The sequence below is a fragment of the Heloderma suspectum genome, chromosome 6 (assembly GCF_057233095.1).
Source record: "Heloderma suspectum isolate Gila_16-S chromosome 6, 16-S_ref, whole genome shotgun sequence".
Lineage (NCBI taxonomy): Eukaryota > Metazoa > Chordata > Lepidosauria > Squamata > Helodermatidae > Heloderma > Heloderma suspectum.
Window position 1 is genome coordinate 54,100,547 of NC_139463.1, and position 14,327 is coordinate 54,114,873.

At 49.0% G+C, this 14,327-nt stretch overlaps 1 protein-coding gene across 1 annotated transcript; it reads right to left on the reverse strand.

The window, feature by feature from the left end:
• Positions 1-232: 232 nt before the first annotated feature.
• On the reverse strand, positions 233-13,526 carry LOC146340881 (uncharacterized). Its single transcript, XM_084808224.1, has 5 exons — positions 13,343-13,526; positions 9,773-9,840; positions 5,111-5,164; positions 4,811-4,912; positions 233-770 (listed from the first exon to the last, which is right to left on the reverse strand). The coding sequence occupies exons 2-5, from the start codon at positions 9,789-9,791 to the stop codon at positions 481-483; spliced, it is 465 nt and encodes a 154-aa protein (XP_084664350.1). The 5' UTR covers positions 9,792-9,840; positions 13,343-13,526; the 3' UTR covers positions 233-480.
• Between the last annotated feature and the right edge of the window lie 801 nt (positions 13,527-14,327).

The following is a 14,327-nucleotide window of genomic DNA, read 5'->3' on the forward strand; positions in this document are numbered from 1 at the left end:
ATATTTTTGAAATCATGCTACTTTGTGTGTTGCAAGATGGCAACACCGGGCAGAGTGATTATCGGATTGATCTTGATTCTGCTATGCAAAGTGTCCCTTCTGGCGGTGGTAGCCCTGCAAGTCCGTCCCTCCCCCCGCCATCTTACGAGGGAATATGTTTCCGTGTGCAGCGGAGGAGCCACCCCCCAATAAGCAGAATTCATGGTGTTTTCAAAAAATTCAATACACCATTATCAGTATGACTTAACTTTTAAGACTGAGGGAACAGAATAAAGTATCAGTATCTGTAAGCACAATACTAGGAAGGAGTGGCAAAACAGTAATGCATGTCACTGACGTCCTCTGGTGGTCTCTTGCCTCCCCGCCCTTGCCACCCTCTGTATCAAATGGAGAATGTCCTGTCTCTGAAAGAGTATTTTCTTACCCCTCTTTCCCCCCCAAAGGCCTGGCTCAGTTCATTTATGAGTCTGCTCTTCCCTCCTAAAGTAAGAGACCAGGGAGGTCATACGCCTTGGTGGTGACAGTATTTCCCAGCTGTGTCCAAAGTGCGGGAAGGAGGAATGTTTGGGTGAAAAGACTTTTGGCTTCAAACTCAGCCAGACATAACTGATCACAGGACCTCCCTGAAGAGATGTCGAAGAGAGTCCTTTGTGGAACTGGACATTTGGCAGCAATCAGGTCCACAATTCTGACCTCTTTATGGTTCCAAGAACAGCCGCCCCAAAATGGCATATGCCCGCTTAGAAAGTCGCCCACAGTGCAGTAACCAGCTGAAACAAACATAAAAAAAGATATCAGAAGTATTTTTTAATTCCTCCCCTAACCATCTGTTGAGCTGACAGTACTGTTTCCACAAATAGACCTAGACTGGGGAGGGAATGAATTAACACATGAGTTATTTCAGGCTGTCCTCAGTACTATTGGTTATGCTAGATAGCTTTTTTTAGGCTGCAGCCCTATACAGGCTTACCTGGGCCTGGGAGTGATTAAACTCAGTGGAAATTCTTTCTAAGTAGTCATGCATAGGACTGGGCTATAAGTTTACCAAGTGCCTTGCAACGTCTACTGTGTTGGTTTAATTCTTACGACATGCCCATTAGACAAATTGCAAAAGTGGCAATACTGGTTCCAGTATAGCAATATCCTCAGAGACTGGTGATGCTGAGGGGTGCAGAGACTTGCCCGTAGCAAACCATTTGGGACATATCCAGAAAGACCGCTCCTGTAGTTACCAACTCATTGCTCTTTTGCTATAAGCTACAAGAAGAATTGCAATCGACTTTGCACACTACTGGGGATATCAAGCTTGTTATCTGTGTATATCCTGCTACATTTCGTCCGCACAAGTGGGCATGAAATAGCCACATGGGTGAGGGAGCGGAAGGTAAAATATCCCCGAACAGCCACTTTAGATCATTTTTCCCCAACTGATTTTTTTTTTTAATCAGTTATTTAATTTGCACTATAGCACTTATTTATTTAAGCATGACTACTTCATTGCTCTTATTACTTGTAAAACACACATTAAAAAAGTATTCCAGAGGTTTTTATATCAGAACTGTTCTAGATTAGGTTTTAATCAAGTATTTTTTTCTGTGCACAGCCATAACAGAAATAGACTCTAAGGACTTCTCCACATGGGGCTTATACCGTGTGATCAAGATTGGTTACTCACAGAAGTTTGCGAGTCCTTTACATGACATTGTCAACCTCCAGGGCCCCTCCCGCAGTTTATTACCTTTATCCCGCCATTGTAAAGTGCAGGGAAAGTTAAATTTTTCTTTAGGAAGTGATTATGAAGCGCTTTACTTGCTATGTGCTTCCGTAATGGCACTGTAACAGCAGCACCATCTAGTGGCTGTAAAATAAAACATAAAGAACTTGCTGAGAAAAACAAGCAGCCTGTGTCAACCTGTGTAAGGAGCCAAGCTCAATCCCACAAAGAAGTGGAAGCCCTGGTAAGTTGTGGGATAAATGCCTGGTGTGGCAAAGCCCTAATGGTGGCTCCTGTAGGTGGAGAAAATTGAGTTAGGGATGTGTGCCAGATGGTGCACATCCCCAACCCCAGTTTCTCCCTCCTCAAGGCTATGGTCTAAAGCAGAAGGGGCACAACCTCTGGCCCCATGTCCTCCCCTTCCCTGACCTGCACCACTGCCTCTGTGCTGCTAATGGTGGTATGAAAACAGTAATGCTGGTTGGGTTTGCTGGGATCCAGAGGAGGCTAGACCCCCCCACCCCAGCAACTCAGAAGCAGCCAGCATCACTGCTTCCACACTGCTAATGACACTGCCAAAGCAGCAATGCCCACTGGGCTTGGCATCCCCCTCCCTCAGCGACCCCAAAACAACCTCCTCCCCACCCCAGCTATTGTGTGCAGGATCATTGGGATGGGGGTGATGTGTGAGTGTGCATGTATTTATGTGCAACCCCTAGCCCTCCTGCTGACACTTGGACGTGCCTTCGGGCCTGAAAGGTTTAAAGGGAAGCAGCTGGCAAGCCTTGTTTTGCTACCCTACTAGTTGGGAGGGGGCCACTCAGTTTATTATAAGAGGAATTGATGATATAGCCTCTGAACACGGATTTTCATTTAGCCATTACGGTTAATAGCCATTGACAGACCTCTCATCTATTATGACTGTCCAATTATTTTGAAATGCCACCCAAGTGACAAGTGGCCATTCCTTGTCATTATAAATTCCATAAGATAATTAGAGGGTCAGTGTAGTGAGCTGGAGGCACCAGTTTTGGGTCAGCATCTTTCTCCCTCATCCACCACTGTATATGTGAACCCAGGTCCCAGCACAGTTTCCAAAGGTAACCTCACTTAACCTACCAGCAACCCTGCAGGGTGCTGAAAACCATGGGACCTGGGTTCATACTTACAGTAGCAGATGAGGGAGAAAGATGCTGACCCCAAACTAGTGTGTCATGCCTCCAGCCCACCAGGAACCCTGTTCCCTGAAAGCAGGTGGGGGAAAACCAGTGAGCAGCTTATAAAAGAGGATCTAGGATTTATTTAACAGGGAGGGGAAGGGGTGGGGAGGACGCAAAACAAACTTCCAAATGAATAAAGTAAGTCTTTAAGAAATAAAATGGAGGGGCGGGAGTCTAATACTTATATAGTCCATAAAGTTAGGTTATTTTTCTTAAGACCTGTCTGTAGCTGTGCAGTCCAGGGGGGCATCTTCATGGCAACAGGTTGAGATCACTCTCCATTTTCCTGCGCTTGTTAACTGATTAATATCTGCTCTATTTGGGGGGACACGACGCAGGAAAAATCAGACCATCCCCTGTCCATCCTGGGGCTCTGGACAGGTCACATAGCACTCTAATGCAAATTTTTTGGGTGGCTTCTGGGCGGAGTCTCAGCAATGCCGATTCACATCATCATTCAGAGAGCCTGGTCCTGCCCTCCCATCTTTCACCTTGTTCTGCCCGCTCTGCTTTCTCAAGCCAGTGCATGGTGCTGGGTATGCCCCCCCCCCGCCCCCAGTAGGCATCCAATGTGCAATAACCCACTGATGCCGTGGTGCCATGCTTTTCATGCAATTCCCCCCACCCCTTAACAAAAATTGCAATATTGGGATAGGACAACTCTCTCCCATGTGCGAAAACACAATCTCTCTGTCTTGCAACCATGAATGTACAGGGTAGTTGCTCTCTGGTTTGCTTTGCCCCTGTGTTGCCTCTGCCTTTTCGGTGTATAAAACCTCTGTTGTGTTTGGAGTGTGACTTAAACGTGCTTAACCCCCTGGTCGCCACCTGACAAAGAGAGAGGCTTTGTAAATGTGCTATTTCAATGGATGGAAATGTCGCAGTTACTTCGCGAAAGCGCATCCACATTTTGGCAACCTCATGTCTGGCTGAGGTATGGAATGGGTAGTCTGTACATAATTTTGGGAGGTAATGAAGGCCATTGAAGAACATCATTGGTCTGTCTGGTGATTCTGGTGGTTCTGACCCTTCCTTCTACATGAGCATGCCCAGTCAGTGCCTATGACTTTCGGTCCTGTGCAGATGTGGCACAGCAGCCATTCCAACATGGATCCTCAGTTTGTGCAGCTGTGCATCTCTGCAATCTGCCTGTTGGTTTCCAGCATTTGGGCTATGCTCTCCCTTTTCCTGTTCCAGCGGACCAGGAGTCCAGAGTGAAGAAGCTTCAAAGGGAGATGAGGAAAAGGCACAGGAGAAGAACTGACTTACAGCTTTATGGGAAGGGGCAGGCTGCTGCATTCCACATGTCCAGACCCCAAATGGAGTGGCGTTGGTGGCATCTCCCACTAGTCAGGACTGGTGGGAGAACTTTGTTCTCAACATTTGGGATGATGAGCAGTGGATCGCTAACTTCAGGATGTCACGCGGGACCCTCTTCAACATTGCAGGGGCTCTCTAGCCAGTCCTGGAAAGGCAAACCACCAACATTCCAGAGGCGAAATGAGTGGCAATCTATATATGGCACCTCGCAAACATCTGCATGTACAGGGAGGCTGTATATATGCACACCTCCCTCTGGGTAACCCCACCACCACCACAGGCCTGTAGTCACTGCATAAGGGGAGCCTAGGGTGCTGGGCATATATGCTACCTCCCTCTGGGTATGCCCCACTGCCATGGGCCTGTAGACACTGTGTAAGGGGAGCCAAGGGTCCCAGGCATATAAAAATGCCACCCTGAGAGTGTTGGGCTGGGAGATGGCAAAGAATACCCTTCCAAGTGAAGGGTGGTGTAGCACCAAGGATATTATGAGACCCACTGCAGGAGTCAGTGCGGTCTTGTGTCGAGATTATGTGCGGTGTACATCAGAACCTACCTGCGTGGTGCTCCCTCTCCAAGCTAGACCCCTGGGAAGTCTTTGGGCCTGTGTTATCCATGGACTCATCGACTTCCGTGGAAGCTTCAGAAGACGTATGAGCTGTGTGGTATAGAGGAAGGTGTCATTAGGGTTTGCTTGTGCACATGGTGGAGAGCTGTCGGGTGGGGGTTGGTTTGGGCACCTGGTTAGCACCACACAGGGACATGTGCCTCAGGAGAAGCAGTGCCTCTCACTACAGCAGATTGTGCAGGCACAGGCAGTGGGAAGCATGGCAGCTTGCTGAGGTGATCCACTCACCTCGTGGCTGATCTGGCTGCACAACCCCCTCTGCAGAGTCTGCAATGTCAGCATCTGTGTGAAGAAATGAGCAGTTGCAGAATGGGATAGAAGCATAATGGGGAACATGGAAAGTGGGGGAGGGGGAGGACTTACCTATATTTTCTTCCATCGGAGGCATGTATTCTGCAACATAGTGTATAGGCCATGGCTGGAAAGCTCTTTGGATCCTTCCTGGGTATGTAGATGATGCAGAGCAGCAGGCATTCTGTGAGTAGCAATGCGCCTGCTTGCCCACTCAGGTTGCATCCCCCTAAGGATGCCATGGAGCCCTTGTAGGGGAGGTAGGGGGCAGCATCGCTCCCAGAGTGGGAGTTGTGAGTAACCACCCTTCAGCATTCCAGCCACGTGGCTCTGGTCTTGGTCCTGCGCTCCACCGCGCTTCATCTGTGGCCCCTGTTGGTCCTTTGGCAGGAGATCTGCACCTAGGAATCAGTGTTCCTGTGACTGGAGGGGAGCTGCTCCTGGATCTTCTGCTCCCCCCATATGTCGAGGAGAGCAATGATTTCCTCATGCTTCCAAGAAACCCCACAGTCCTTGCTAGCAGACTCTGCTGCATCCATTGAAAACAGTTTCAGGAAAAGTACCACAGCCAAAACCCAGGAGAGAGAAAGGAAGGGCGAGATTCTAAAGTAAAGCAAGCTCCAAAGAAACAGAGACCAGAAAGGGCTATGGCATATGATGTCTATAGTGCACAACTGTGATTTCATGGGCTTAAAACGTACTCCTGAAAGCAGGCTGCATTTACTTTCGGTGCCCGAATGTGCAATCGCACTCTCCCACGGTAATGACTTCTCAACTCGATGCAAGTTGTGCCTCCCCAACCAGGATTAGTTACCTCAGGTACAGATGGGGGCACATGCACCAACCATGTAATGCAGCTCACCCTTCTTAGCTGGCTGAGGCTGCTAAGCCCTGATCAGTTACTTTGAGTGCATGCAGTGACGGTGATGTGTGATCACACCTTCACGCCTTACTGATTTCACGTGTTGCTGTTTTTTTTAATTAATTCAGCTCCTAAGCCAGGGTTGCCTATTTCTGCAGGATGGCTGATGGAGGTTAGAGGAAAAGAAAAACCAGCTATACTGAGCAGCAAAGTGAACTGGTGCGAACAGGCGAGGAGAAATAAATACCTGCAGGTAGCTCTGACATCTGGAGTGCTGGGCTGTGAAATGGCAGAAACATTGGGGTGAAGCAGGAAGGGAAAACACCCTTCGACTGGGGTCAGTGAGGTCACGGCCAGATGAGAGACACACCCTGGGGCAGGGCTATCATGCTGAAGCAAATGCAGGGGATAGGGGCACACAGCACCAGAAGCACAGAGAACCTGAATTAAAGAAATAAAATGGAGCAAAAGTAGTCTCAGAAAATCTGGCTTTTACCACTGGAAATCTCCAGGGTGGCTGCGGATAAGCCATGACGCCATGTGCTGTGAACAACCTGGAGATGCTCCCAATTCGCAGCAAATCCCCCGTGAGGGCAGCCCCCAGACCCAAAAGTAACTGGGGGCCTCAGTTATGGCCTGTTTGTTATAGAGCTGCTGCCGCCTGGCAACTGCGGGGAGGGCAGAAAGCAGCCCATGCTGCTGCTCCCTCTCTGGCTTTGCTCAGCCTCCTCAGGACCTCTCTTGCCTTCCTCTGTCTTTCCCTCTTCAGTTTCCTCAGAACGTCTTTCCACAATACCTGTCTTCTGTCCTCACAGGGTCCTCAGAAGGCAAATAAGATTGGTGCCCTACTATCCTAAATGGTCCAGGCATCTAGTACTGTAGGCAGAGCTGTCTCACAGTGGAATGAAATTCAATAAACAAAAAACCTTTTGGTTTAACATGTTGTGCTAAGGGCTTTCCATGTTCACTCAAGCTCCGAAATGCCAGGAACGTATAGCTGTTAAGGGCCGCACCCTTAAGGCCTGCTAAGGGCCACACCAAAATATATATTTTCACTGGTCCCAGGCTCCATATCTCTCATAGCTGCATGGCAAGCAGAAGTTCAACAGCTGAAGCTTTTCTCAGCATAAAGATGCAAGGATAGAGAATGCTTCCTGCTGAATTCCTGCTTATGACATAAATAAAGGGGGAAAGATGACAACCCCATTTCTATAAAATTGGAAGCAAACACACTGGGGAGGGGGCAATGCACTGTATTAGCTTCCCGTACTTCTTTTTCCAAAACCAACTTAAAGCTGAAAATGATGCATTTTGACTTAGAAATACGTATATTCCTTGACTGCATGAGACTTAGGGCTTCTTCACATGGAGCTTTTATCTTGCTATTGAGATTGCTCACTCACAGAAGTTTGCAGGCTCTTTGTCAACCTCCAGGTTGGAGGACTCCAGGGTGTCTCCTGGACTAAACCTCCAGGGTGCACTAAACCTCCAAACCTCCAGGGTGTCTCCTGCACTAAATGACATTTATTCTGTTTTTTGAAAGATCAGAGATAACGAGCTATTAAATTACCCCACTTGTGTTCCACTTGAGTTCCCTGCATGAAAAAGGAAAAGCTGCAGGAAGAGGAGTGAGATCAATGAAACATGGAAGACTCAGGTAGGGAGGAGAAGGGGGGGGAAGGAAGCGCATGTGAAGGGAGTCCCTTGTGACCCTGCATTTAAAACAGAAGCAGAAAGCCCCCTTTTAAATTATTACTACATTTACATTCCACCTTGCTTCCATCATGGAACTCAAGGTGGCTACATGTGGTTCCCAGGGGGATTCCCCTCCAAACTTGCTTAGCTTCAGCAAGGTGGCTGTCTCAAGTGCTTTCAGACTATGCCCTGGGACCTTTTAAATGCAGGATTGTAGGCTGGTGTAAAGATGCTCACACTCAGAGGACGACAGCCTTGCACTGCAAAGGTTGCCTTGAAGTTGCCACTCAGAAAATGCAGAGTGGACCATATCCTGGTGGTTAGAGTTGCAATCCCTCCCCTTATCCCATGGGTTTATTTTTTTTGGTTGGAAAAAACTGTGCAGTTGAAACTAAGATTTTATGCAGTTGGGAATATGGACTTTAATAAGAAACAAGTGTGTTTCTTAAAAGAACTAGATAAGAAAATAAGATAAAGAAATAGAACATTAAGGGAGCAATCCTATGGCCACTAGTCAGCGGCTAGATGGCCATAGGATATCTTGTTTTCCAGGAACTGACCTCGGAGCCCATGCTCTTGAGGTCGGTTCCCTGAGAACTGACCTTTCCCCCCTTCCGCGCTGCCCATGGTCCGTGCTTGCAAGAGAAGTGTGGAGCGGCCAAAACGGGGCGTTCCGGGGGGCATTCTGGGGCGGGGAAGGAGGATGTGCTGGTATGACACATCCAGTGTGTCATCCGGCAGCCTCCTCCCCCACTCCGCCATCCTGCGGCTAGACAGCCGATAGCAGCTGTCTAGCCGAAAAGGCAGGGCAGGAGGAGCACGGACGGAACGATCCCCTCTGTGCTTCTCCTGCCCTGCATTGGATAGGTGGCCACCTAAGACAATTGCTATTTCCTTTCAATCTTCATAACCTTATACTACTCATATATTATTGGGATGGTTCCTGCCTGGAGTTATAACAAAGTTACAACAGAGCAGAGGGGGAGATCTGAAAACGCAGAGGACAGAAGGAGAAGAAATAAAAAGTTCAGCTGTTGCATGTGAGCCAGATGGTACAAGTAAGAATGGACTGTGAAGCCCTGGGACTTAAACTCAAACATGCAAAGGGCGGGAGTATTTGTTTCACCTGTGGCCTGGGAAATAGTAAATTGTTCTTATCAGGGTTGGAAAAAACTTTTTTAAGAAATGGTGCTTACCAGAAAGGCATACAGAGCCTTGGGGATTGTACCCACCTCTGAGAATATCCTTTTAATAGCTAGAAAAACCAAACAAAGATTACGCTTTTTTTTTTTTTTTTAGCCGGGGTGGGGGGTGGGGGGGAAATAAGGAGGTGGAAGATGAGTCTTTACATGCCCCGAATCCCAGCTTAGACTGGTCTGTGGACTTTAAAGGTAGCATTCAAGACTTTAAAGAGGACATATCCTCTGTAAATCTTGCATTAGAGCTGGCACTTAATGAGAATATGGCATCCCAAGAGCTAATGCAGCCACTTGAAAAGGGTAACCAGCTAAATGAACTGATGCTAAGACAAATCACAGAGCTCACAGTGATGGAAAAGAACATAAGAAAGAGTCCTCCAGTCAGAACAAGATAACAAATAGGGGCACCCTACCAACTGAAGGACGGCTCTGTATATTAATGAAGGATATTGAACATGTTAAATCCGTCTTGTCTGAATGTAACAAACTTTTAACTACACTTGTGGAAGCATATCAAAAGGCTGGCCCAGGGCCTGGAGAAGAGGGTCTGGGGATTTACTAGGATGGAGCCTAGTACATACAGGTTTCAAACAAACAAGCCAACTGTGATGAACAGTAAGAAGTGTAAGAGAGTGGCTAGCAGAAAGGAGGGCAATAAATTAGAGTAGAAATATTAAAAATGAAAAGGGTACATGTTATAAGAAAATGGATTTCAAGAAACTTCTAAAACTGTTAGACAAATGTCCCGAACAGGAAACAGAAGCGATAAGAAGGAAATTAAGAATAAGGAAAATAAATGTGACATTGCCAAACTCCATCTTGGAAATATAGATGGCCTCTTACCACAGCTCTCGTCATCCATTCCAGTCCAGGCCTAGGATTCTGATATGCAGGACCCAGGGTCACACGCACTGTCGGGAATAAAAGCATGCCAGAAGAAGATTGCAAATGGTAGTAACCGGAGCCTAGTACTTAATTGTCAAAACTTAGTTTTATCCAACTACCTTTAGCTCAGAATGAATGTCGATGGCCTCTTCTGCAAATTCTGGATGTGTTTTTTCCAGGTCTGTTTGTCATTGCGCGTGTAGTGCACGTGGAAGCTCTATACTACAGTCGTGCTTGCGCGCGTGCAGGGGCCACCGCAGAGAGCCAGCACAGCTTGGCCAGAATTGTGCTCCATAGCAGAGCTGCAATCATTTCAGTCTCGGGATTCGTTGAGAATCTGGAACCTGCCCCGGCTTTAGGTGGCTATTTAACCACATGCACAGAAAGCGGCTTAGCTGAGGAGGCTAGTGGCCCTAAAAACCTAATTGACCCGGGCTGGATCTACCTGGGGCTTTTATGCCGGTCCTACTGTGCCCCGAAGGTGATGGACTCAGATGACGCATGCCCTTCTCTGTGGCCGGTGCCCTGTTTCTAGCTCTGAAATCTGGTGTTTCTGAAACTGCGTTTCTGATGGATTATCCCGTCATGGCGCTTTTGCAGCACGTTGGGGGGCTGTGTGAGGTGAACTGCCCTCGCTGTGGGCTGCTGGAGCGGCGCTGATTGGCAGAAGGGAAAGTAGCAGGGGTGGGCACTTTCCCTTCCTCTTTTGCACTTCACCACCCACGGGGGGAGGGGGGGTGGCGGAGAGCAGGCCTCAAACAGCGGGGAGGGAAGGGGCTGACCTTCAGCTTCTCCCTATTTGCACACCTTCAAACAGCAATGGGGGTGGGTCTCTCTTTTCTCCCTTTTAATTTCTTTGCCTCAAGGAACAGTGAGCTGGCATGGATAACCATGTCTACTCAGAAGTAAATCACATTATTTTCAATGAGGCTTACTCCTGAGAAAGTGGGCAGGTTGCTTTTGGGTTCCCTTTGTAAAAACAGCATGTTACACTAGTTCCTGCAACACCCTTCCCCTCCACCCCCGCCACCATTCCCAGTTCTCAGGTATGCAGAGCTTTATGGGTGTTAAGAGCAGATGGCCCCCAAATGATCCCTAATCCCACCAGGACCATGTTTATCATTGTCATCATAAGGATCAGGATCAGCACTGCTGGTGCTCAGTCATTCACAATATCACTTTTCCAGAGGAGTGTTCTTGCACGTCTTTGCATGTGAAGTACAGGCTGAAGGGGCAGGATTGCAGCTTGAGATTGATAGGCATATGGTCAAGGAACACCGAATTACTTGGAATGAGTTCACATCTCCAGGGCCAGATGAACTGCATCCTAGAGTAATAAAGGAACTGGCAGAAGAACTCTCAGAATCGCTGTCTATTCTCTTTGAGAAATCATGGAGGACCGGGGAAGTGCCAGATGACTGGAGGAGGGCTAATGTTGTCCCCATCTTCAAAAAGGGTAAAAAGGAGGAACCTGGGAACTACAGACCAGTCAGTCTGACATCAATCCCTGGGAAAATTCTGGAGCAGATGATAAAGCAATCAGTCTGTAAGCACCTTGAAAACAATGCTGTGAGTACTAGAAGCCAACATGGAGTTGTCAAGAACAAATCCTGCCAGACGAATCTGATCTCATTTTTTGATCAAGTAACCTCTCTTGTAGACCGTGGGAATGCTGTAGACATCATATACCTCGACTTCAGCAAAGCTTTCGACAAAGTGCCCCATGATATCCTGATGAGCAAACTAGCTCAAAGTGGGCTAGATGAAACAACGATCTGGTGGATCCACAGTTGGCTTCAGAACTGGACTCAAAGAGTGCTTATGGATGGGATTTTCTCAAACCGGGGAGAGGTAACGATAGGGGTACCGCAGGTCTCAGTCCTGGGCCCAGTGCTCTTCCACATTTTTATTAATGACTTGGAGGAGGAGGTGCAGGGAATGCTGATCGAATTTGCAGATGACACAAAATTGGGTGGGATAGCTAATACCTTGGAAGACAGAAACAAAATTCAAAGTGATCTTGATAGGCTGGAGCGCTGGGCATAAAACAACAGAATGGCATTTTATAGGGACAAATGCCAAGTTCTGCACCTAGGAAAAAGAAACCAAATGCCCAGTTACAAGATGGGGGATACTTGCTCAACAACACTACAAGGAAGAAGGATCTTGGAATTGTTGTCGATCACAAGCTGAATATGAGCCAACAATGTGAGTTGGCTGCAAAAAGGGCAAATGAGGAAGAGAGGAAGGCCAGGATCTCTTCTCGATCATCCCAGAGTGCAGGACACGGAATACTGGGCTCAAGTCACAGGCAGCCAGATTCCGGCAGAACCTCAGGAAAAGCTTCCTGACTGTTAGAGCAATACGACAATGGAACCCATTCCTTAGGGAGGTGGTGGGCTCTCGCACACTGGAGGCATTCAAGATGAGGCTGAACAGCCATCTGTCAGGGATGCTCTGACTTGGATTCCTGCATTGAGCAGGGGGTTGGACTCACTGGTACTACAGGCCCCTTCCAACCCTACTACTATTCTATTCTCTGATTCACCAGGGTTTAGGGAGCAAGGCAAGTGGGAGGGAGGATGTTTGCATGTCTACTCAGAAGTAACTCCCCATTGCATGCAAGCAAGGGGGGAAAGACTGTTGATTCAGAGCTGCATGCAGGGGCCAGAAAGCAGAGGGCTAAGACATGGAGATGTGCAGCTACACAGAGCTTTATTGACTCTGAATGGGTGGTTTGAACGTGCTCATAAATGGGAGTGTGGAACTGCAAATTTCTAGGCGCTCAAATAGCTATTGTCCCGCTGCCCTTGTCCATATCACTGGAGTGGGCACAGAAAGGAGAACAGGGGCGGAAGAAATGCACGCTGCCTATCGACTTGACAAAGCACAGGCGTGCAGAGCGCGGGAGAGGGGCGGGAGCCAGTCTGTCCACACGTCCACAGCAATTTAATTCCAGTACTTTAATTCACCCCCGACGTCCCCTGAGAGAGGGAGCAGGCGAGGGGAGGTGTTCGCTAAACGGGCCTACTCGGACGTAAGTCATGCATGTCCATTGCCCTTGGCTGAGCAGGGAAAGGAGAGCGGGGCGGAGAGCAAGCCTCCACTCATTCGCTGCCCCACACCTACGCAAGGCATGACGTTGTTCTGCTCGCCCACCCAACCCCAAACGAATGCGGCTTCGGGTGCCGCTCGACCAGCGCAAGTGGTTTTTCTTAAGGTATACGTCGCTTTACTGGCTACTGTGTGCCGCAGGAGAAACAAACCCGAACTGATGAAACTCCGGATTAAACCGGAAAGGGATCATGAAGCGTCCCCATGCGGATGGATGTGCTGCCCCAGCTCTGTATTGTATTAAAGTATAAGAAATGTGCATGTTTACGGGTGGGTGGAGAGTAGGGATGGTGGAGAATTCCGCCACGGATTTCAGTGAGGCCGAATGCACTGGCATTCAGCCCCCCGAAACCCATTGCGGAATGGCCTCCCACCCCCCGCCACCCCGCGGAATCCCCCTGGAACGAACCTTACCTGGGGCTCCGGCAGCAGCGGCGGCTGGTCTTTCGGCCAGCTGCTGCGGCCTCCATTTGCGTCCTGCCAGGCTGCCGTGATAGGCTATGTAAGTATTTACATAGCCTATCATGGCAAAGAGCAGGGACGCAAACGGCAGCCGCTATACCATTTGCGCTGCTGCTCTTTCCGTGATAGGCTATGTAAGTATTTACGTAGCCTATCACAGTAAAGGCAGCCATGCAAATGGCGTAGTGGCCATCATTTGTGTGGCTGCCTTTACTGTGATAGGCTACGTAAATACTTACGTAGCCTATCACAGAAAGAGCAGCGGCACAAATGGCTTAGCGGCCGCCATTTGTGTCCCTGCTCTTTGCCGTGATAGGCTACGTAAGTAATTACGTAGCCTATCACAGCAGCCTGGCAGGACGCAAATGGTGGCCGCTACAGCAGCTGTCATTTGTGTCCGCAGCAGCCCGGCCGCGGCCGGAAATCCGGCTACGGACGGCCCTGGCTGGCAGCTGTGCGGAGCCGCCACAGAGTGCAGCCGGCCAGGGAGGATTCTGGGGGGAAGGACAGAGCGCCTCCCCCCCACTGCAAATCACACCTGCGAAAACGTAAGTGACTTTCGTACATCCCTAGTGGAGAGCTCAAGGACCTGCTAACCAGGTTTGCTGCAGCGGAGTCCTCGCAGCCCAAGATGGTCTTCCCTTACTTTCGGCCCCCCCAGCAAAGAAGCAGGAGGCCCAGAGGGCCTAGGAGACAAGGCTCTGTTTTCCCCAGGCCTCGCCCCTCCCAATCCAGCGCCCACCGATACTTTCCCACTGGACCCAGCCCTCCTTTTTGACCACCCACTCATTTCCCGTGGGCGCCGAGTGTCAAGTTGTCGTCTCTTTGTTGCCCCACTGAAAGAGGCTGTTTGGCTAGGAACCGCTTGTCGGAGGCACAGAGGGGCTTGAGGCAAACTGGCTGCCAGGTGCCTGTGCGCAGGGCAGGCAGGCCGGCC